General features: G+C 38.8%; 1 protein-coding gene across 1 annotated transcript in view; it reads right to left on the bottom strand.

Moving 5' to 3' along the window:
- The window catches only part of MAPK10 (mitogen-activated protein kinase 10), a 302,050-nt gene that overhangs the window by 94,832 nt on the left and 184,600 nt on the right, over nt 1-22,618 (bottom strand). The window contains exons 5-6 of the mRNA XM_006143294.2: nt 6,168-6,297; nt 477-535 (exon numbers count right to left, since the gene is read on the bottom strand). Of these exons, the coding sequence (XP_006143356.1) occupies nt 477-535; nt 6,168-6,297 (189 nt within the window). The remainder of the gene's footprint in view (nt 1-476; nt 536-6,167; nt 6,298-22,618) is intronic.

Genomic DNA, 22,618 nt, shown 5'->3' with positions numbered 1-22,618 from the left:
ACGTATGTATGTTAAAGAAAACCATGTGCTGGGAGTTGCTTGCCCTACCCAGTTTATTGTCATTATATTTTCACATAGATGTTTCTTGCATAGAAGCAAAGGCACCACAAAAATAGAAATAAAGAATAAAGATACTTTATGATATCTTTTTATTAATATTTCTCAAAGTTGACACATTCTGGAAAGTTCAAAATATATAATAAATAAATAAACACATAAATAAAGAAGCTTTCCCTGATCGAACCAAGAAGATGGATCAGCAAAGCCCAGGCAGCTGTAAGACCAAAAAGAACCAGAAATGTCTCCACAGAAAGTGAAACAACAGAATCTTCTCTACCTGTCACAGGATCCCTTTCATTTGATCCTAGCTCTTAACTCTGATCTAGTCAAGGGATTTCCCTCTCACCCTTTGGTCACTTTTAATTGAATTATTGAAATGCTGCGTTCTCTATTCCTTCATGAATTTTGTTACTTACACATCTTGGAACTCCTCCAGTGTTTTCTGCGGTGTGAAGACATTTAATAAACTAATAATCTGGAAGAAAGAGAGTGGAAGGGACAGAAGGGAAAAAAAGAGAAAAAGAGAATAAATTATTCAAAAGTATATGTATTTATTATAACTCAAAGTCACTCACTACTGCTACAGGAGAAATAGAAAAGCAGGGAACATTTTTAGAATTGTCTCACAGAATGTAGAAAAGTATATTCAGAAAGGACATATGATCAATTTTCAAGTTACTAATGCTGTTCAAAAGCTCAAATTCTGGGACCAGCAGTTGGTGTAATGGCTATGTCACTGGACTCCCACGTAGTTGACCGTGGTTCAGGTTACAGACCTGGTAGCTTAAACTCACACTGGGCGCTTGTGTGTGCATGCCCAGGATCCTGAGAGGAGAATGGAGGAGAAGGGATTGTGGTGTGGCCATCCCCCTGGGGGGTGATTTCTCGCTTTCTGTCTCTCTGTCTCTCTCATTCTGGTGAGTGCACGTGCCCTATATAAAAAGGGGAGCACGGCCCCTATAAAAAAAAACTCTCAAAAAAAAAAAAAAAAAAAAAAAACTCAAACTCTTAGATGAATGCCCCAAAACAGATGTATACTTGTCATCCTGCCTTACAGTGGGGTTCTCCGTGGTAGAATATTGAGCTCTAAGGGCACCAAACAAAAAAGTAGGAAGAGCCATGCGTGAGAAGAGGGCAGTAATGAAACCAGCAGCAAGACTTACCCAAATAACAGTTTTCCTCCAAATAAACAAAGAGACATTCTATTTCAAGATTATTTTTTGTGCTATTACTTTACTTTCTTTTACTTCTATCTTACACTCAAATATTATTTAAAGTAAGATTTAAATGATAGGTGTGAGGAGAGTGCATTTTGGATGGCATCGGTGATGAAGTTAGTGGAAAATATATTTTAAAGGTTATCTGCATTTAGTTCTTTTTCTTTTCCCCCCCTAAATTGCCAGGGTTGTGTGCATGTGCCAGAGAAAGACAGAGAGAAAGAAAAAGAGAAAGCACTCCCACTGGGGCACGGCCATGCAATAATCTCTTCTCCTCCGTGCACCACACATGGTCCCGGCAGGTGTTTCAAACTTCCGAGGCTGGAATTTGAACCACTGGTGGCCTGTGATATTTGGCTGCCATAACCAACAGGCTGTGGAGCTGGTCTATATATTCAGTTCTAAACTTGTTTTCTGCCTTTATTATTTTATACCTTAGATAGTATACTTGCTTATTAGTTTACCTTCTGGCATACATTTAAAAAATTAAATCTTTTATCATATTTCCACATAGACTGCATATATAAACAATTCAAAATGTTCTTCCAGCTAAATATCTAGTACTAATAGGCTGGTGGGAAACGGAAATAAAACTATATAGCTAACATTTTCTACTCACAAGGTAATTCAACAGTTTCACAAAAACTGGAAAAAGTACAAGATTTTAACAGGTTCAAAGCATGAGTCAACAAATTTTAATAAACTTCATAAGTAGTGTAGAAATATACAAGGTAAAAAATATGACTTGAAACATCTGAAAAATGTTATCAATTCTATGGAATGTTCATGTCTCAACTAGATTTCATTTGTTGAAAATTATTGAAAAAAATCACCATGCCACATATTTCTTAGTATACATATAAATAACAATGATTGTGACATAGCACAAGAACTGGGGATCATGTCTTCTAAAACAACCCTGTAGTATGGAACATGCACATGAAAATAAAATTGTCTTGAAATACCCTTTAGAAAGGGTCTTGTTATTCTATATATTAAATCATAGTAAGTGCTAAAACTATGTGGTACATCCTGCACTGAAACATCTAGAGATGTTCTTTATCAATCACATAAAGTAACTTATTTCATCCTGATATTTGTTCAAAGACATTAGACTGTGTGTGGGGCAAAAATACCTGCATGTTTAATACCCTTTAAGGTGAAAAAATGCTAATCCACATAAACTACTAAAAATAATCTATGTAATCTAAATTAGTCTAGAAATAAATATTATAATGTTAAATTAATCATGATTTATTTATTTTTCTTTTTAATTTTTCCAGAGGGTGGGTACATTCACCAGAGAGGGTGAGACAAAGTAAGAAAACACCCTCAATGGGAGATGATCACATTGCAATCTCTTCTCTTCTATTTCCCTCTCCTTTTGGGATTTTGGTCATGCATGTACATATGCCTAGTGTGTTTTTCTTTTGCTTTTTTAAAATAATTATTTGTTGAACCTTATTTTGTTTGTTTGTTTGTTTGTTTTAATTTGACCAGAGAGGGACAGAGTGAGAGAGAGAGAGAGGAAAAGTGAGAAAGCAACCTGCCAGATCCAGGACTCGAACCATGGTTGGCCATGTAGGAGTCCGGCACCTTTAACCACCACACCACCTGTTGGCTCCACCTAGTGCGTTTTTCAAGCTGCCAGGTCTGGCACTTGAACTGCTCAGTTAGCCACATGAGATCCAGCTACCTTAATTACATCACCAGCTGGCCTAAGGTTTATTAATTTTAAAGGTAATCGCTCAAGATCTATTTCCTACTGTATGTTCTTATTTTCCCTTTTTTATGCCCGTGTTTTTATAACCTTTTCCCTCTCTGATTTACCTTTGGGGATTTCTTCTCCATTCTTTCTTTGTTCCCTTATAAGTTAATTTCTTCCATTAACCAGTTTAAAAACTTGTCCTTGGACAGAGGTTATCATAGGTATTCCCATTTCAGTTCAACAATTTCCAGGAAGAAATCTGACTCAGTTCTTTTATTGCAGCATCTTGAGATGAGTAGCTATGAATCAATGTTTGTCATGTACCCACAATCACATCAATTATCACTTCCTAGAACTGAGTATTTATTTTCTAAGTAAACTTTCTTCACTATTATTAAAAATTTAATAGGATTGCCTCACTGTTTTCCTTTGTTTTCCACAGCATTAACAGAGTTCTATATTCTGACTGCCTTTTACTTAGTATTACAAGTCTGTACTAATGCAGAATTTATATTTGATTGTAAGGGAACTTCCTCTCCATTAACAAATCCCAGAAATTTGTTTCTGTAGACTTAAGTATATGCATACAAACACACATAAAGGGAAGATAGCGTGCTTTTATGTGGGATGCTATAAACAAACCACATTGCAGTTTGGAACTTCTTTTTAGGTATCATGAATGTGAGTCCCCAACATTTTAGCCAAGAAGGGTCGATTCCTTCAAATCAGCTGAATAAGTGGGGATTTCTTCACAGCGTATTACACTGTAGGATCTGGAAGGAGTAGGGAAATAACTGTGCATGAAAACCTCTCAGACAGTTACTTCGCTGCTTGTATCCACCATCCTCTCTTGCTATCGTATGTGCCATGGTGTCATCTTCTTTACTACCATAAAAATATCTGGTTTTGTCATTTTGTTAACCTTGTTCCAGCATTTACTCAACATACTGAAAGAGAAAATGCTTTAGTGTAATTGTTCTTTTTAGGAAGCAGCCTTTCTATTATTTCTCTTTTTCTTTCTGAAAGTCTCATATTCCTTGAACACCCATCTTAGAAAGGGGTACATTCCATTATAAAATCTCCCTTTCTTAGTGAGGCCTGCCCTATCCAACTTATTTAAAAGTCAACCCTATGCCATCCCACGTTGAGTTGCTTTTTAAAAATCTTCCTTCTCTGCTCTGGTTCACTTGGGAGCACTCGTCACCTTCTGACATTCTACACATTGACCTGTCTATTTTGTGGACTGCCTCTCTCACCAGTAGGGCTTCAGTTGCATGTGGTCAGGGACTTGCATCTATTTTTTTCACTGCATCTCCCACCATCTAGGGCATCTCAGTCTGCACCTGTCACATTTCATTTACTCAACACGCACATGTTATTCAACTTAAAAAGTCATTGGTCTCAGGACCAGCAAATGGTGTGATGAGTACATCGCTGGACTCCCAAGTAGTCAAATGCTATATGAATCCTGGACTCAGGGGCTTAAAACTCACACCAGGAGCATGTGCATGCATACCAAAATCCTCTCTAAAATATCTCCACCAAAAGTTTAACCAGTGTCCACTTATAATACAACTCCCAAAACATGCAATTCCTTTTTTTTTCAAGAGAGATTTTTGCTATAGTGCGGGTATGCTCGCCAGAGAGACAGAGCAACAGAAAGCAAGAAACCACACTCCAGGGGGGATGACCACCATGCTGCAATCCTTTCTCCTTCATTCCCCTCTTGGAATTTTAGGCATGCATGCACATGCACCTGGTGTGAGTTTTTAAGTCCCCGGGTCTAGGATTCAAACCACAGTTGACTACATGGCAATTCAGCGACATAACCATTATGCCATCTGCTAGACCCAGTAATTCTTTATATAAAGGTGACTCATTATGTTATTTGAGGACCAACACTGAGAGTAGAAATGCCATCATTCTAACACACAGGGATTGTGTGAGATGGGAGAGAAGGGATCGCGGTGTGGCCATCCCTCTTGGGGGGGGTAATTTCTCGTTTTCTGCCTCTCTGCCTCTCTGGTGAGTACACGTGTCCTCTAGCAAAAATATCTCTCAAAAAAAAAAAACAAAAACGAAAGCAAAACTTATTGATCTCAAACAAATCAAGAGCAAGAAAAGAACCAACCTGATTAAAAGGTCTATAGAGTAAAGTAATAGAAGAAAATAGAAACACCGTTGCTGGGTCTGAATCTACATACTTGTACTTCCAATATCATTCAATTAAGCTCTTTTACATTTGCTTCTTTTTGGTGCTACCAATAAATGGTTAGCCTTTTGACAAGATCCCTTGTACTGATAATTTCATGTATTCTGAGTTATTTTTATACTTCAGAATTTTGTAAGGAGACATAATAGGTATTATTACAGCTTTATTTATAATAATTTATCATTTATTTTATTATGTATATATGAAAAACTATTTAAAATTTTTTAATATATTAATAGTTCATTGTTTATTAATAGTAGTCATTATTAAAATAATGAATTATCTCCTCTTTATCCTTACTGTGAAAAACTGGAACATAAAAGAATTCTACAGTCCTTTGATGTGAGGGAAGAAGCTTAGCCCCCAGTGAGGAGAGTCCTGTAATAGTCTACTCTGCTGAGTACCAATAAGAAAATGCCCTCGATGAGTCATTTCTGGAGAGCTTTGCAAATAGGTTCTTGCGTGTTTGCCCAATCCTACGAAAGACAAGATGCCAACACCCAGTGTCTACGCCAAACAGTTGAAGGCCTACAGACTACTTCTAAAACATAAGATGATAACATAATGAATAAAAATCTTCACCTGTTAACAATTAAGTTGAAATTGTAAAGAAAGGAAATAAAACATTCAGTTCTACAAAGATTTTGTTCACTTTGTTATGGCTTTTCATTTTTAAAAGCATGAAGCCCTCTTAACTTGGAGCAAGATAACCAAATAAGGTTAATTTTATTACAGGAGAATATCTAACAAATTTATCTCCTCCATGCCATATGGTTTGGGGATGATTTTTAAGCAGAAATCTACCAGGAGGACAATGAAATCAAATGTAGCATATGGGTAGGATAAACAATCTTAAGAGGCAGAAACCACTAAGTAAAGAACGCTCTTCCTGCTCAAGTTGGCACAGTTAATTTCTTCCCCAAATTGCACAACCTCCCACTGCCAGAGTTTTAAAAATAACAATACTCACGTTTTTATGGTTCACACACTTCATGAGGACCAGCTCCCGGTATGCTCTCTTGGCATGAGTTTGGTTCTGAAAGGGTCTGCTGAGCTTCTTAATGGCCACATTTCTATCAAGGACAGCATCATACGCAGCACTGCAGAGACCCAAGAGCAACCAGAATTAAGAACTAAGTCCCTCAGAACTCCTGCCTACCTAAAGGCATGGTAAAGAGAAGTTATTCTGGAACTCTCCTCAGGTCACATGCCAGGCACACTGTAAGTAAAGACATGAATGACTAGTATAGAAACTCTGCTTGCTAGGAAGAGAAAAAGAAGGAGAACAAGGAGGAAGATGAGAAGGAGAAGAGTCTTTCCTAGAATACAGCATATAATTGCATCAGTTATACAATTGTGAGGGGGAGAAAAAGCAGAGCTCTACTTTCCCACCAGGTCTATGATGGTGGCAAGTCATCTAATCTCTCTGAGCTTGAATTTCTCATCTATTAATACATAATGGTTGGGAACCAGCAGTTAGCGTAATGGCTATGTCGCTGGACTCCCATGTAGTTGACCGCGGTTCGCGTCTCGGACCTGGTGGCTTAAAACTCACACCGGGCGCGTGTGCGTGCATGCCCAAGATCCCGAGAGGAGAATGGAGGAGAAGGGATTGCGGTGTGGCCATCCCCCCTGGGGGGTATTTCTCGCTTTCTGTCTCTCTGTCTCTCTCTGTCTGTCTGGCAAGCGCACGCGCCCTATAGCGAAAACCTCTCCAAAAAAAAAAGAAAAAAAGAAAAAAAAATACATAATGGTTAAGTTTTCTCTAACCATAAAGTTGCATCATTTTGGGTTATTTTAAGAGATGTTCATCTTTTTTTCATTTTTAGGAACCAGTTTTTAAGATGCCACGAATTAAATTGCCATGAAAACACAGGTTGGTTGATGATTAAAGTGCACTCATTGATGGTAACAAAGCTCAGAATAAGGAATGCAATCAGAGGGGACTTCAGACACACAAATAGCTGCATTTAAATACAAAGACAGAAATAGAAGCAACTAGCATTTGAAGGCTTCAAACTGCCTAAGATCGATAATTTAACATGCTTTGTAAAGGTAATATAAATCACAGAAGGCACTGTTTCTCTCACACTCAGAGCACAAGGACCTAGAGGTCAAACAAGTGCAAGGGGCTCATCCTGTTATTAGACCTAATGATGCACCCACAAATGTTTCCCACACCTGTTACTTTGGATTCCATTTCATTTCGTCTTTGTCACCAGAAGGGAATGCAGAAGCCAGGACCCCCTAAAATTGATGAATAGAATGGAAGTGGCATTGGTCACTCAGTTCAAGCCGCTAAACTAAAAGACAAAACACATTACCATTCTGTAAGATAAGAATAGACTCACAGGTAAGGGTGAGCAAAATCTTAGAGAATATCTGTTTCATGCCTTCATTTAATAATCACTCCTCTCTAAAATATCTCCACCAAAAGTTTAACCAGTGTCCACTTATAATACAGCTCCCAAAACACGCAATTCTTTTTTTTTTTTTTTTCAAGAGAGGTTTTTGCTATAGGGCGGGTATGCTCGCCAGAGAGACAGAGCAACAGAAAGCAAGAAACCACACCCCAGGGGGGATGACCACCACGCTGCAATCCTTTCTCCTTCATTCCCCTCTTGGAATTTTAGGCATGCATGCACATGCACCTGGTGTGAGTTTTTAAGTCCCCGGGTCTAGGATTCAAACCACAGTTGAATACATGGCAATTCAGCGACGTAACCATTATGCCATCTACTAGACACAATAATTCTTTAATATAAAGGTTACTCATTATGTTATTTGAGGACCAACTCCTGTTATGTTCTGCATTGAGAGTAGAAATGCCATCATTCTAACACACAGGGATATCTCTCTGGTTTCCACTGACTACTATCAGCACTCTGTCTTCTGGGGCAACTGCCTTTGGAGGCCAGCAAGTGGCATTGTGGTTAAGGTGCTGGACTCCCATGTGGCTGATCATGGTTCAAGTCCTGGACCCAGCAACTTAAAATTCATGCCAGGTGTATGAGCATGCATGCCCAAAATCCTGAGGAAAGAATGGAGGAGAACGGATTGTGGTGTGGCCATCACCTCTAGAGGACGATTTTTCACTTTCTGTCTCTATCTCTCCAGCAAGCACACTTGCTCTACAGCAAAATCTATCAAATAAATATATAAATAAATAAAATAATGTTCTCTTTTCATTATGAAGGACCATATGTTTGAAATCCATTAAAACACTGCGCACAATGCCTGACCTAAAGTTAGCACTTGGTAATTCAGCTTTCATTGTTTTCCCTTAAGTCTTTTCTTTCTTAAACTAAATAGCACCAGTATCCTACTACCATTTGTCAGAATGCAGTTTCAAATCCCATCTCCATCTGGTCAGTTTCCTCTGAATATGTACAAGTCTGTCAATATTCTCTGAAAATGTGGACCTTGAACTAAGTAAGCATTGCTACTTTAGACATGGAGTGTCATTGAAGATTAGGGTACAGCTACCAACTCTTCATTTATTCACTCGGTCATTCACTAACAATCATGTTCTGACATTAGCACAGCTCAATATATCCTGGCTTCTTTAGCAAAGACATTATACATTATTTACTCACAATGAGCCCATTTTAATTAAAAATAGTGTCTTTTTAAAATGTGCTACACTGGCTGACTTTACATATGTCAGCACTGGTGCTTAAATTCTTTATTCTTTTTAACCTACCAGTGACAGCGCAAGTGAGGAAGAGAGTCAAGTGGACTTGCATCTTATAGGCAATGCAGCAAGGACGTCAGAGGACTTGGAAATAGAGGAATTAAGCTCATGTTTTGAAGTTAAACAGAAAACTGATCAGTTACCTTAAAGAGGACTGAATTTTAAGCCAAAATCAACTTAGCTAAAATCATTAAAATGTTAAGAGAAAGCAAGGGACTCACTCCCAAGGGTGTAGAGAGTCAGGCACATTCTGGCACTGCCTGGCCCAATAAGGTACAGGGGTCCAGTCAGCCAGGCAGGTGGACACATAGATACTGTGACTGACACTGTGGCCAGTTTGCGCTCTGATCAGAGGTTCACTGAGCCAATTCTGTTCTCTGCAGTCCATCGGGATCTCCTTGAGAATGCTGCATGCAAAACTGCTGCCTATATTTGGTCAACCCAACCATTACATAGTTCATAATTTAATTTAATAAATTGGCATCTGTTTTTTTGTATATGAGATGTTTGTGAGTCTTGTCAATGTGCGTTTGAGTCTCTGAGATACTGACCAGATCCTGCGAGGCAGAGGGCCAACCCCCTCCCTCATGTGCTATGTATGAGAAAATGCCACCCTCTGAGGTTTCTTGGCAGACAATCCACTGGCCAGTTTTTCTAGAAGAATCATGGCATTTTCCATCCCTCTGGACCTCTTCCTTGAAGCAATTTTAGGTATGACTCTCAGCTCTGAAGCTTGCTAGATGTGTAGCTATAGGAAAGTTATTTACACTTTCTGGCACCACTTTCCCCACATCTAAAATGGAGACAATAACTTAACATATTTGTTTTAAGGAATAAAAGAGTACATAGTGTGTGTCTAATGCCTCACCTAGGATGAACACTCAGTTCGTGACAGTTATTGCTATTTTAACTATCAATGTCCTTCCCAGATTCATTACATAATACAGGGCAAGAGAAAGCATATGTGACAGTGGCACAAGTATCTACTTTGTAGTTTTTACATTTTTCTAGTAATTACAAATCCATTCCACTAAGTCACCATCTCAACCACAGTTCTCAAGTTTGTCCCACAATGGCATGAAAGATACCAAAAGGGACAACAGCTTTCTCAAAAACTAGATGCATTATAGTCATTCAGTTCTCTAGCTTACCATCTGAAAAAAGCTCTCTTCATGTGGTTTGATTTGAATGAACCCATATTCCCAGATCATTGCATTGTGTCTTAGTGATGCACAGAGTGTTTTTTTCTAACCTATACAAGGACCGATGTCAAGTACAGGAAAGCATCTCTTATAGCCTCTTTATTCTCACTAAATAAATACAGATAACTGCTTTTCTTCTTCTTTTTCTTCTCCTCCTCCTCCTTCTCCTCCTCCTCCTTCTCCTCCTCCTCCTTCTCCTCCTCCTCCTCCTCTTTCTCCTCCTCTTCCTTCTCCTCCTTCTTCTTCATGCCAGAAGGTCAGTGCATGCATGAGAGAGAGAATACCAATGGGGCCTGGACATGCTGCAATCTTCTTTTCCTTCATTTCTCCATCCCATCAGAATACTGGGCATGCATACAAGTGTCCTGAATATTTTTCAAACATCTGGCCAGGTTGAACTGCAGTTGGCCATAAGGGATCCAACTCCTTCTACACAGTGCTTTACTTGTTTTTTGTTTGTTTGGTTGGTTGGTTGGTTGTTTTTGTTTCTTTGTTTTACAGAAAAAAGTTTCTTTTATTAACGAGAGAGTGTGTGGGAGCACACATGCAATAGAGAGAGAAGTCCCCTTGACAGTGTATCATCATGCCCCAACCTCTTTTCCCAACCCTCTAGTTCCCCAGGATCCTGGGAACTTGTGCACTCAGCATGGTTTCAGGTCTACTGAGAGCCAAAGCCACAGTCATTGATGCAGCTTCCAGTGCAGCAGTACAGTACACTACCCACTGGGCCACCAAGGCTGGGCCAGAAAGAACTCTCCCTGCCCACAGCTGTGTGGAATACCATGCGACTGAACTTCTTCACTTGACTCCTTTGCATAGTACCTTCCTGTCTTAAAGAGAATTCACAGTTGAATGTGCACTTCCTAGGGGTTTTTTGCAGCTAGCACTCTGGATTCCAACAAGGCCCTGCAGATGCACCTATGAAAGATTTCTAAGGCAAAAGTAACAGTGCTGGTCCTCTTGTGATATTTCTTAATTGGCAATCAGAGTCTAACAGAGATGTGACTCTTTTTTTTCAGAAGCAGTGTTTTGTGTCATTCTCCAGGTTCCTGGGTGAGAGGAGGCAGCAGTGGATGCCTGCACCAGTCCCCAGCAAGACAGAGCAGCAAGAGCAGCACCCACGCACAGTTCCAACTCCTCTCGGGTACAATCACATGTTTAGGAAACTCGGTGACTCCAGGATGCTCTCGGGGTGGGAGCTCTTTTCATGGCCGAGCTTTCTGGTGCTGGTTAAGTCATTCCAGGAGGCCCAGGCTATAGCCCACTTTTCCAGGCTGCTCCATGATTGTGCAGGCACCCATTACTGTATTAAGCCTCTGCCTGCTTAAAATGTTTTTGTCTCCTACTGTGAACCCTGGCTGGCGCTACAGTCTTTCCCATTTTCTGTAACTCTTCAGTGATTACTGGCAGCAGCTTAGAAAATACATCTGCTATTGGCATCATTGATTCTGTATAGTCACAAAGTGATGTCTGAAAGTTTTCTGTTACTCTTGAGTCATCTTTTTTTTTTTTGAAGAATCTTGATGCATGAAAATTTACTCTTTTTTTCTTTCAGAAATTTTCTCTGTCTTTTATCTCCATGCAGATAAAAACAGAGATTTACTTTTCATCTTTTTTTTTTTTTTTGCCAGTGAATACATGCCTTTGCTGGAGAGAGACAGAGAGCTAAAGAGACAGAGAAAAAGCATCCTCCATGGAGAATGATCATACCACAATCCCTTTTTCTTAATTTTTATTTTTATTTTTATTATTATTATTTGATTTGCTAAAGGGCACATGTGCTCACCAGAATGAGATGGAGAGAGAGAGAGGGAGAGAAAAGGAAAGTAAGAAAGCAAGCCACCAGGTCAAGGGCTCAAACCATGGTCAGCCATGTGAGAGTCCAGTGACTTAATCACCATGCCACCTGTAGGCCCCTCTTCTCCTTAATTTCTCCCTCCTTTTGGGATTTTGGATACACACACACACACACACACACACATACACACACACACCCCTGATATGTTTTTCAAGCCACCAGGTCCAGAACTCAAACTGTTCTATCATCCATATGGGATCCAGCTTCTTTAATCACCATGCCATGGGCTGGCTCCTGAGATAAACCTCTATGAAGATTTTCCAGCAACTTTAAGCAATTTTGCTGAAGATTTTCCAGCAATTTCTGGACATACAACACTAACATACCTCCATTTCTACCAGGTTCATTCCTAAAGAAAATATTTAGTCTTCTGTTGTTATGTCCCTGTCATTTAACCCGGTTTTATGATACAATGAAACTATGTTTATCTCTTATATGTATTTATATGAACACGCATACACACCTACACACACGCGCATTCACATGCACATCACCAGAAAGTCTTGTTATCAACATATTTATCAGGTTTTTTCCTTTTGACAATTATATATAACCCCTTACACAAATATTCTTCCCAAATGATACCATTTATTTGATGATTTTTTTTTCTTGTTCCTCTTTCTTTCACATTTAAAATGTTATTAGCAGGCCAACAGGTGGCATAGTGGTCAAGGGACTGGACTCCAATATGGTTAACAGCAGTCTGAGTCCTGGGCCCGGTGGCTTGTAACTCATGGCGGTCGTATGTATGTGCATGCCCAAAGTCCCAAGTGGAGAATAGGGGAAAAGGGATTGTGTATGGCCATCCCCCTCTGAGGAGTGATTTCTCACTTTCTCTCTCTCCCTCTGCCAAATGCATGTGCCCTATAGCAAAAATTTCTGTCAAAATAATAATAATAATAATAAAATGTTCTTGGCTATATTAACGTACTGAAGGGGGAAGAATCTCTACATCATGAGAAGAAATTAATCTCGTAAACAACAAAACGTCATTGGAGCATCTTAAGCTTTGTAAGCCACCGGGCAGTGAGCAAGCCTCATCCTGCCCTGAATGAGCTCTGTTTCTTTCATTGCTCTAGGCCATATCCCACACTCTTACTTTAACCTCTCCAAAGACTTGGACGTTAGTCAAAAGCTATCAAAAAAAAAAAATCTCTACCCTGTGCCCTCAAATATGTCTTTAATGACTAAATAACTGTCTCTAGAGATGTTATTGATTCCACCATTGAGAACCATATCATTTAGCCTGCCAAATTTACTTCTGCCTCAGGGCTTTAGCCATTGTTTCCTCATGCCCAGGCGAAATGCTGTTCTTGCATCATTTCCTGATTAACCCTGTCTTACAATTCAGGTTTCAGTCCTAATATTATCTCCTCAGAGATCATCTTTTATTGTATCGAAAGTCAACAGTTGAGGGACCAGTAGATGGCATAGCAGTAACGTTGCTGAACTCTCACATGGCCTACAATGGTTTGAGTCCCAGACCCGATGACTTGAAACTCATGCTGGGAACACATGTGTGTGTGCCCAAGATCCCAGGGAGAGAAGAGAGAAGAAGGGATTGCGGTGTGGCCATTCCCCTTGGGAGGGGTGTGGGGAGTGTTTTCTCACTTTCCCTCTCACTGTCTCTCTCTCTCTCTCTCTGGCAAGCACACACACCCTGGGGCAAAACTCTCTTTTAAAAAGTCAACAGTTGATGTTTTGATTAGTCATTTTTGACAACAAATTGTTTTAATGTGACCAGAGAAGGACAGAGAGAGAGAGAAAAAGAGGGAAAGTGAGAAAGCAAGCCACCAGGACTGTGACTCAAACCAGGGTCAGCCATGTGGGAGTCCAGCACCCTTAACCACCACGCCACCTGCTGGCCCCGACACTAAATTCTTTAGCTCTGTCATTTTGGTTTTATTTGTTAGGGATGTTTTTGATTACAAGTAACACAATTCTAACAATGACTTCGGTTCTTAAGAGAGTCATTACATCACATAACAGGAAATCTAGAAGTTAGGCTTATCTACATTTCAGGGACACATTATGACTTCTTTGAGCCAAAGACACTTTTACCTTCTGATTTTTTTACAAATTGGTTTTCTTTGGGGTTGAGAGAGGAGGAGGAAGCCAACAATAGAAGGTCATCATTACAACACCCAAGGACAGCATTGTAGGTGCTGCAATCCACTAAGATTTCCCACTAGGAATAAAAGACTTATTACCCCAGATGCTGAGTATGCTATTTACTGTCAGCCCCTTAGCTCTTAGCCCCCTTGAGGCAAGAGTTTCACTAAAACAAGCTATCTGGCACAAAGTTACATCCTCTTCATGGGAAGCCTTCAATCAATGGCTAATGAGCATGGTATTCACAAAGCCTGGCCCCGCTTACCTCAACTAAAGACAGCCAATAGGACTAATTTCATCTTCAAAACTCCCAACAGGGTCAGTAGAAGATTCCACTGAAATTGCATTGCAGTTGAACCTCTACTACTTTTCCTTCCTTTCCATAGATGTTGATCTTAAAAGCATTCCCTAATAAATCTCTTATATGCAAGTAGCATCTCAAAGTGTACTTTCTGGGGTATACAGTGTTTGACAACCAGTAACTCAAAACCTAACAGGACAATATGCTGTGAAGGTCACCAGGATCTTTCTCTAAGCATAAATCAAGTCCAGTTGTGGATGAAAGTGGCTGGACTCTAAGCTCCATATAAAGAAAAACCCTCTGAGTAACCAACTAACTTAGATGACCAAACCTAGTTATATGGATTCCAATCAAAAGCACTTTGCTCCTGATGGATCATAGAGTTGAAGCACAGACAGTTAGTGGGGATCAGAAGCTAAGCCCTCAAGACAGTGTCAAAGCAGCAACAGCAACAAACTGAAAATCAAACTAGTCCTTTATAGCCCTTCAGCAAACTAGCGACAGAGAAGATCACATGAAGACATTCCACCTTGATTAACAATGTGGGGACCAGCTTAACAAGCTCATCACCACAGAAAAATAGATGGAAAGATGGGACCAGCAGTTAGCGTAATGGCTATGTCGCTGGACTCCCACGTAGTCGACCGCGGTTCGAGTCCCGGACCCGGTGGCTTAAACTCACGCCGGGTGCGTGTGCGTGCGTGCCCAAGATCCCGAGAGGAGAATGGAGGAGAAGGGATTGCGGCGTGGCCATCCCCCCTGGGGGGTGATTTCCTGCTTTCTATCTCTCTGTCTCTCTCTATCTGTCTGGCGAGCGCACTTTGCATAAACAAAACCCTCCTAAAAAAAAAAAAAAAAAAAAAAACAGATGGAAAGAAGATGGCTGCTGTAGGCACAAGGCAATTCCTTGAAGCCAGTTGATGACACTAGAGAAGAAATAAGAGATTCCCATATGCGAACAGCTGCATCTCAGTGAAATGGTGGGTGACACAGTGCATGCAGTGTGCCTCTCTGGCTCTTCTCTTATCTTTGTGATCGATCATCTTGTGCCCACCCTGCTTCTTTTACACCATTGAGTGGCCCATTCATGAATGATATAGCCCATGTTTTAATCTACAAAATGCACAAAACTTTCAGGATGCCGTTTGATGGGATAAGTTGGAACTTGAGAAATTACAGTTTGACTTGACATAAAATATGTGAAGGACAGAGACTGGTCAGTTCTACTATAAAGCATATAGAAAGCTGTCATACATTCAGGCCACACTGACTTTGCTGCTTACTGTGTAGTATTAATTTGTAATTCTTTACTTTTTTAGTGTTTAGCAAAGCTTTGTCAATGTTCCAATAAAATTCTATAATGAAATGAAAATAAATTATTAAAGTAAATGAATGAAAGTGAAATTATATATTTAATTAAGATATTATATACTAAATTTCCATTTTTTTTTCTTTTTGGTCATGAACAAATGAAAATCTGAAAAAAAGTTTTCTTAAAGGAACATCAGTATCTATCTCAAAGTTAGTAATTATTTTAAGAATGTCCAAGAACAATGATATAACACATGCAGCTGTATCTTATCCTGAATAGACTGTAGCAATATATTATAGCAATATTCCTTAGACTAAGTGGCTTTTAAACAATAGGAATTTATTTTTATAGTCTTGGAGGCTGGAAACCACAAGGTCAAAGTATTGGTAAATTCCGTGTCTGGTCAAGTCCTGCTCTTACAAGTCAGAGGGACTAGCTGTCCTCAGAGATCTCTTTTATAAGGGCACTAATTCTATTCATGAGGGCAGAGCCTTATGACCTATTCACCTCCCACAGGTCCCATCTTTTAATATCACCACATTGAAGATTAAGTTTCAAAATAGTAACTTTTCAAATTTTAGGAGGACACAAACAATTAAACCACAGCACTGGGAAAGAAACTTTTACAGATTATTCTTGAATCATAATTTTTCAATTAGATCAAATAACTGATCTTTTCAATTAATGCTATTCATTTTCAATGCCAAGGTTTTTTTGGGTATGTACAAAAAAGTTAAGAACAGCTGTTATTATATTGCTTCTATTAACAGAAAAACAATTTTTAAGTATTTGAATTATGCCTGCTTTATACTATTTTATCAAATGTTTTAAATAATAAATTAATACATTTTAATACTAGTTTTTTTTTTTTATCCAATTCAGTTACTCCATATAAAGTTTAAGGAAGTTCATCCTATGAAAGGTGAAAATCTGACAATAGTATGAGAGCTATCATAACTTTAGCTAAAATTTTTCAAATTTAACAAAAATTTAGTTGATTTTGAAGTTAGACAACTTATTTTTTTCAGTGATAACCAAATACAAATTTTTTAGAGTATGTACTCATACTAAAAGTCAATTTTCTTACAAAAATAAGAAATTATGGAGTGGAAATAGAGTTAGTTATAGGGCCAATATAATCCACTTTGTATCCAAACAAAATGCAATATTCTACAGATCAACATAGAAGTTGTAAGTGACAAGACTGACAAATATTTTATATGTATACATTTAGAATAACAATATTTCAAAATGTTGGAGACAAAATTGAGTCAAAAATAGAAAATAAAGATACTTCAATATGGCAACTGGCATTTTTCTGGCACTCCTCACAATTCCAACAGAAGAAATTTATCTAAATAAATTTTCAAAAATTTGGATGCTTTTTTTGCAAAATCACTTGGAAATGTTTAATCACAGTATTTAGTAAATAGAGCTTCTACCACTTCAGCTCTTCAAACTTGCAAAAATAATTAACACTGGTCAGGATGCAGACAAAGGGGCACTTTATCACACTGTGGGTGAGAATGTAAATGACTACAGCCATTATGGAAAACAGCATGGCAGTTCCTCAAGAGATTGAAAAGAGAACTGCCCTGTGCCCCACATCCCACTACTAGGCGTATATCCAGAGAAAAGTAAATTGGTAAATCACAAATATACCTGCACTCTATGTTTATTGTGGTACTATTCACAATAGCCAGGTTATGGAAGCAACTATGTGTCCATCAACAAATGAGTGGGTTTTTAAAATGTGGTACACACACACACACACACACACACACACACACACACACTGGAATACTACTTAGACATTAAAAATGACAAAAATCGTGTCATTTGACATTAAATGGGCAAGCCTGACAGACATTATGGCCCAGTGAAATAAGCCAAGCATAGAAAGAGAAATAGCACATGGTCTCATTCACATGTGGAAATCGAAGAAAGCACCTCAGAGTAATAGAGGGATAAAGAATGATTGCTAGAGATTGGAAAGAATAGCAGGAAAGAATAAGAAGGATGTTTGTTAAATGACAGTAAAATTGCAGGTAGATAGGAAAAACAAAGTCTAATGTTAGAAGATACAGTGAAGAGAATATAAATGGCCAAAACTTGCTGTGTATCTCAAAGCAACTAAAAAGGAGGACTCTGTTCCCATCACAAGTAATGACAAACGGCTGAGATGATAAGTATGCTAATTATCTTGGATGAATCATTATGCATTGTGTACTTGTACTGTAAAGTCAAACTGTACCTCCACAATTATGTAAAATTATTATATATTAATAAGTGTTTAAAAGAAACTTCATGAAACAGTGTCTCTCAAATGCTATTAGCCTAAGAATGTGCTAAGTTTAAAATTAATGATGAAGGACATTAAGATGTTCCTTTGCCTCACAGGTGGGTACTATTTCTTGAGACCTATAAAATTATCACGATCCATTGACCCACAGGAACTACGAATGGTTCCTGCACACAGGACATATAATTATAACAGGAATAAACTTCACTGCCGAGCCCGTGGGCTTACTTTGCTTCCTCTAAGCCATACCCAGTACTGTTTATGGCTTTCTCACTGCCCCGCACCAGTCTAACAACAGATGCATGCTTGCTAACTATAAATGACTCCCAACATCGCTTGCCTCTGAAAAGTGTATGTTTACTATTGTTGATGTCCCCAAATTTCTTTTTTTTTTTTTTTGGTTATTATTTCTTTATTCCTCTGCCTGTACTATTTATCTTTTCTTTATTCTACTCCCCTATTCAATTACTATTTAGATTGATAATTATGAAATTAAAAAAAATTCTAAGAGAGTTGTTTTTGTTTTTGTTTTTGCTATAGAGCACATGTGCTTGCTGGAGAGTCACAGAGAGAAACAGAGAGACAAAAAGCAAGAAGTCACCCCCCCCAGGGGTGGCCATGCCACAATCCCATATTCAGTCCTTGAAAAAGACTTGTTTTCACTTCAGTGCATATATTCTATTTGATCCATTTTGCTCTAACTCTGTCCATCACCATGTGGTACTGCAGAGACTGCCTCTCAAATGGTCTCTGCACATTATATTTTGCCTCCCTCCAATCCATACGGCATTGTCATAGAGGCTCATCCAAGCTAAGCTATCTCTGCCAGCCACTTCGTTTTGTGCCCAAGAACCTTCTTGTCCTATTTATAGCACTGACCAAGAAGATGTCTTAAATAACACAGTATAAATAAAAATGACACATAGAATATACCTCATAAAGTTGTTAGAGTTAACTTAACTTAAAAAAAAAAAAAAAAAAAAAAAAAAATCCCACCATTTGACTTTAGTCCTTAAGGGCAAGGGCCATGTTGATCTTGCTCACTTTCGCATTGAGAATGTATTAGGTCACCTGGAAAGTCATGACGTATTTTCCTATATTTTTCTAGGCAGAAATGCATCATGACTTTCTTGATGATACATTATAGGCCTAGATTAAAAAAACAAAAAGATTGTTAAACAAGTAACTTAAGGGAATTGATTTAGAATAATATAAAATTTTCTACACTTTTCTTATTACTCCTTTTATGAAAGCAAAACTTATACTTCTTTTCAAGACATTTCACTAAAACAGCAGTATCAATTTCATTACAATGTGTGCTCAGATTACAAAAAAAAAAAATCCTACTTGCCTTTCTGATTCTAATTTTACAGTTAATTCATTCTTTCATTTTCTTACACATTCGGTCAACAAACAGTTCTTTTTTTTTTTTTTTTTAGAGGGTTTTTTTTCACTATAGGGCATGTGCGCTCGCCAGACAGACAGAGAGAGACATAGAGACAGAAAGCGAGAAATCACCCCCCAGGGGGGATGGTCACGCCGCAATCCCTTCTCCTCCATTCTCCTCCCGGGATCTTGGGCACGCACGCACACGCGCCCGGCATGAGTTTAAAGCCACCGGGTCCGGGACAACTATGTGGGAGTCCAGCGACATAGCCATTACTCTAACTGCTGGTTCCCAAATAGTTCATTTTTTTAGATAATTGAGAGCACTGGTAATAGAAAAATCACTTCTTTTCTTTTCTTTTTTTTTTTTTTTTCTTTCTTTTTTTTTTGGAGAGATTTTCGCTATAGGGCGCATGCGCTCGCCAGACAGACAGAGAGAGACATTAGAGACAGAAAGTGAGAAATCACCCCCCAGGGGGGATGGTCACGCCGCAATCCCTTCTCCTCCATTCTCCTCTCGGGATCTTGGGCATGCACGCACACGTGCCCGGTGTGAGTTTTAAGCCACCGGGTCCGGGACGCAAACCCCGGTTGACTACGAGGGAGTCCAGCAACATAGCCATTACACAAACTGCTGGTTCCCCAAAAATCACTTCTTGATAACTAGAATTTGCACTTATGTTCTGGACAGATACTAACATTAAGGTTCTGTACTTTCACAGAAATTTGGTAAGCTAATAAAGATAAGGAAACTGAGGTACAGAATGGCTAAATAATGTGCTATGAAACAATGAGTCCATGCATAGAACTTTCACCTATTGGAGCTTCATACCAGCTTTCCTTGTGTTTGTAAAACAAATGAAAATTAGGCTTCTAGAAAATACTAAAAAACAAAAGCATAGAAAAGCCACAAAAAATTGCTTTAGATAAAAAGCAGTTTCTCCAAGAAATATAATGGGAAAAATCAAGTAAATGGCTAGTAAATTCTGAAATTGTAAGTTGTTTTTTATTTGTTTTAAATAAAATCAAGATTGTTCAGCCAAGGCTTGGTGTACATAGTATTCTTCTCACATAACTCATTTCCTCAAGCATTTTAAAACAACATTGAAATTTTGCACTTTGAAACTACATATTGAGGGCTGGCTCTGTGGGCTGGTATCATAGTCAAGGCAGCTAGATCTCACGTTGCCAACAGCATGGTTCGAGCCCTGAGTCTGGTGGTTTGACACACAGTGAGTACATGTGCAGGAGTGCTCGAAGTCCTGAGAGAAGGGAGAAATAGAGGAGAAGAGATTGTGACATGACTGCCTCCCATGAGGGGTGCTTTTCTCCTTTCCCTCTCTCTCTGTCTCTGCATCTCACTCTGGCAAGTGCAAGTGCTGTCTAGCCAAAATAAAAAACACTTCACATTGGGAGGTTTTTGCACAAGTATCTCAAAATATCACACCAGCCAAATCCAAGTATTGATTTTGCTCCGAAATGCATGTCCTCCTCTAGTACTCTCCACCTTCTTCCCGCTGGCTGGTGTCATTGGCAGTCAGTTTACCGACCCCAAATGGATTTCCTGACCAGCTGGTTTTAACAGCTTTTCCCACTGCATCCTGCTTTCACAACTGTGTGTGCTCAGTTTGGGAACACAAGGCAACAAACACCAATAAGCACCGAAATGGAAAGGAGATTTATGAATGTGTGTTTTTAGGTATAACATGTATTTAGAGGAAGATCAGAATATAAAGACTCACTTTAACAGTAACAAAAATTCTCTTCCCACTAATGTTTTTTCTGTGCTGTAGGTAAAATGAAAGCATTGTATATGGATGTATGTATGTGTGTATGTGTGTGTGTGTGTGTGTGCACATGTATGCACATGAGTGTGGTATTCATGTATAAATATGTATTTTTTAAAGTTTATTTATTTTATGTCTGGACAGAGAGAAAAACAGAAAAGGAGAGAGCGACTAAGGCACTCTCTATCCGTGACATTACTCTTCTATCCCCCAGACTTCTAGCCATTTAGAATCATGGGTGAGAACACACACTCTTGGTGTGCTCAGATCAACCTAGGCTCTAAACCCCAATCTTCGACATGGCTTCCAGCCCTGCAAGGTGGCACCCTATCACCTGTGCCACCACTACTGAGACTGCATATATATTTTTATTAATCACAGTATTCTGGGACATCATAACTACTATATAAGTATAACCAAAGTTTTTTTGTTTTGTTTTGTTTTGAGAGGTTTTTGCTATAGGGCGCATACACCCGCCAGACAGACAAAGACATAGAGACAGAAAGCGAGAAATCACCCCCCCAGGGGGTATGGCCATGCCAAAATCCACTCTTCTCCACTCTCCTCTCGGGATCTTGGGCACGTATGCACACGCGCCCGGCGTGAGTTTAAGCCACTGGGTCTGGGACTAGAACCATGGTCGACTACATGGGAGTCCAGCGACATAGCCATTACACTAACTGCTGTTCCCAAGTATAACCAAAGTTTTACATAAATAAAATTTGAAGACTTAAACATCTGTTTCCCCAGGGATCATAAAATAACTAAGCACTATAAGGAATGGAATTTCATTGGAGCACTATTTTTAACTGAACTAATATCCACTTTTGAAAATCAAGTTTATTTAAATTGTTGTGAATTACTTCTTCATTTGTTCCACAATAATTTACTGTTCTTCTAACATGTTTCTTTTTTGTATTTATGCTATAGTCTTATTTACATAAAATAAAATACCTCACAGAAGATTAAATTTAAATGTTAATAAGTCAGGTCATATGTTACAGAATAAGCAAAAACTCACTAATATTCATCGTGATAGATATGCAAAAGTATAATCTGGGTTTCTTGTACTGAAAGAACTGTAACATAATGAGGAATATAGGACAGATGAATAAAATCAAGCAAAATAATTAGGCCCAAAAGGAGGGAAGGCGCTGATAAAAAGCTCTACTTTTTAATGATATTTGGAAGATGGCAAAAGGAGACTAATTTATGGGAAAACGTTCTTGAAGTAATGAAGTAGGCTTTAAGTCACAAGCACAAGAATGGCTTAGACAGAGTAAAACACTCTGTGCATAGCATCAGCAGAGAAGCTAGGTTAAAGGAATTCAGATGTCAGTCTGTAGGTAATTGTGGTGGTGATGGGGAGCTATGGATGTTTACTTTGGAAGGCTTTCGACTTTGCATGAAGTAAACAAGATCATCAGGTAAGAGAGAAGATGGGGGACAGGTGTTGGAGTTTTGAGG

The sequence above is a fragment of the Tupaia chinensis genome, unplaced genomic scaffold (genome assembly GCF_000334495.1).
Source record: "Tupaia chinensis unplaced genomic scaffold, TupChi_1.0 Scaffold000094_1, whole genome shotgun sequence".
Taxonomy (NCBI): domain Eukaryota; kingdom Metazoa; phylum Chordata; class Mammalia; order Scandentia; family Tupaiidae; genus Tupaia; species Tupaia belangeri.
Note: the sequence above shows the minus strand (reverse complement) of the source record. Positions and strands in the feature narration are given on the sequence as shown.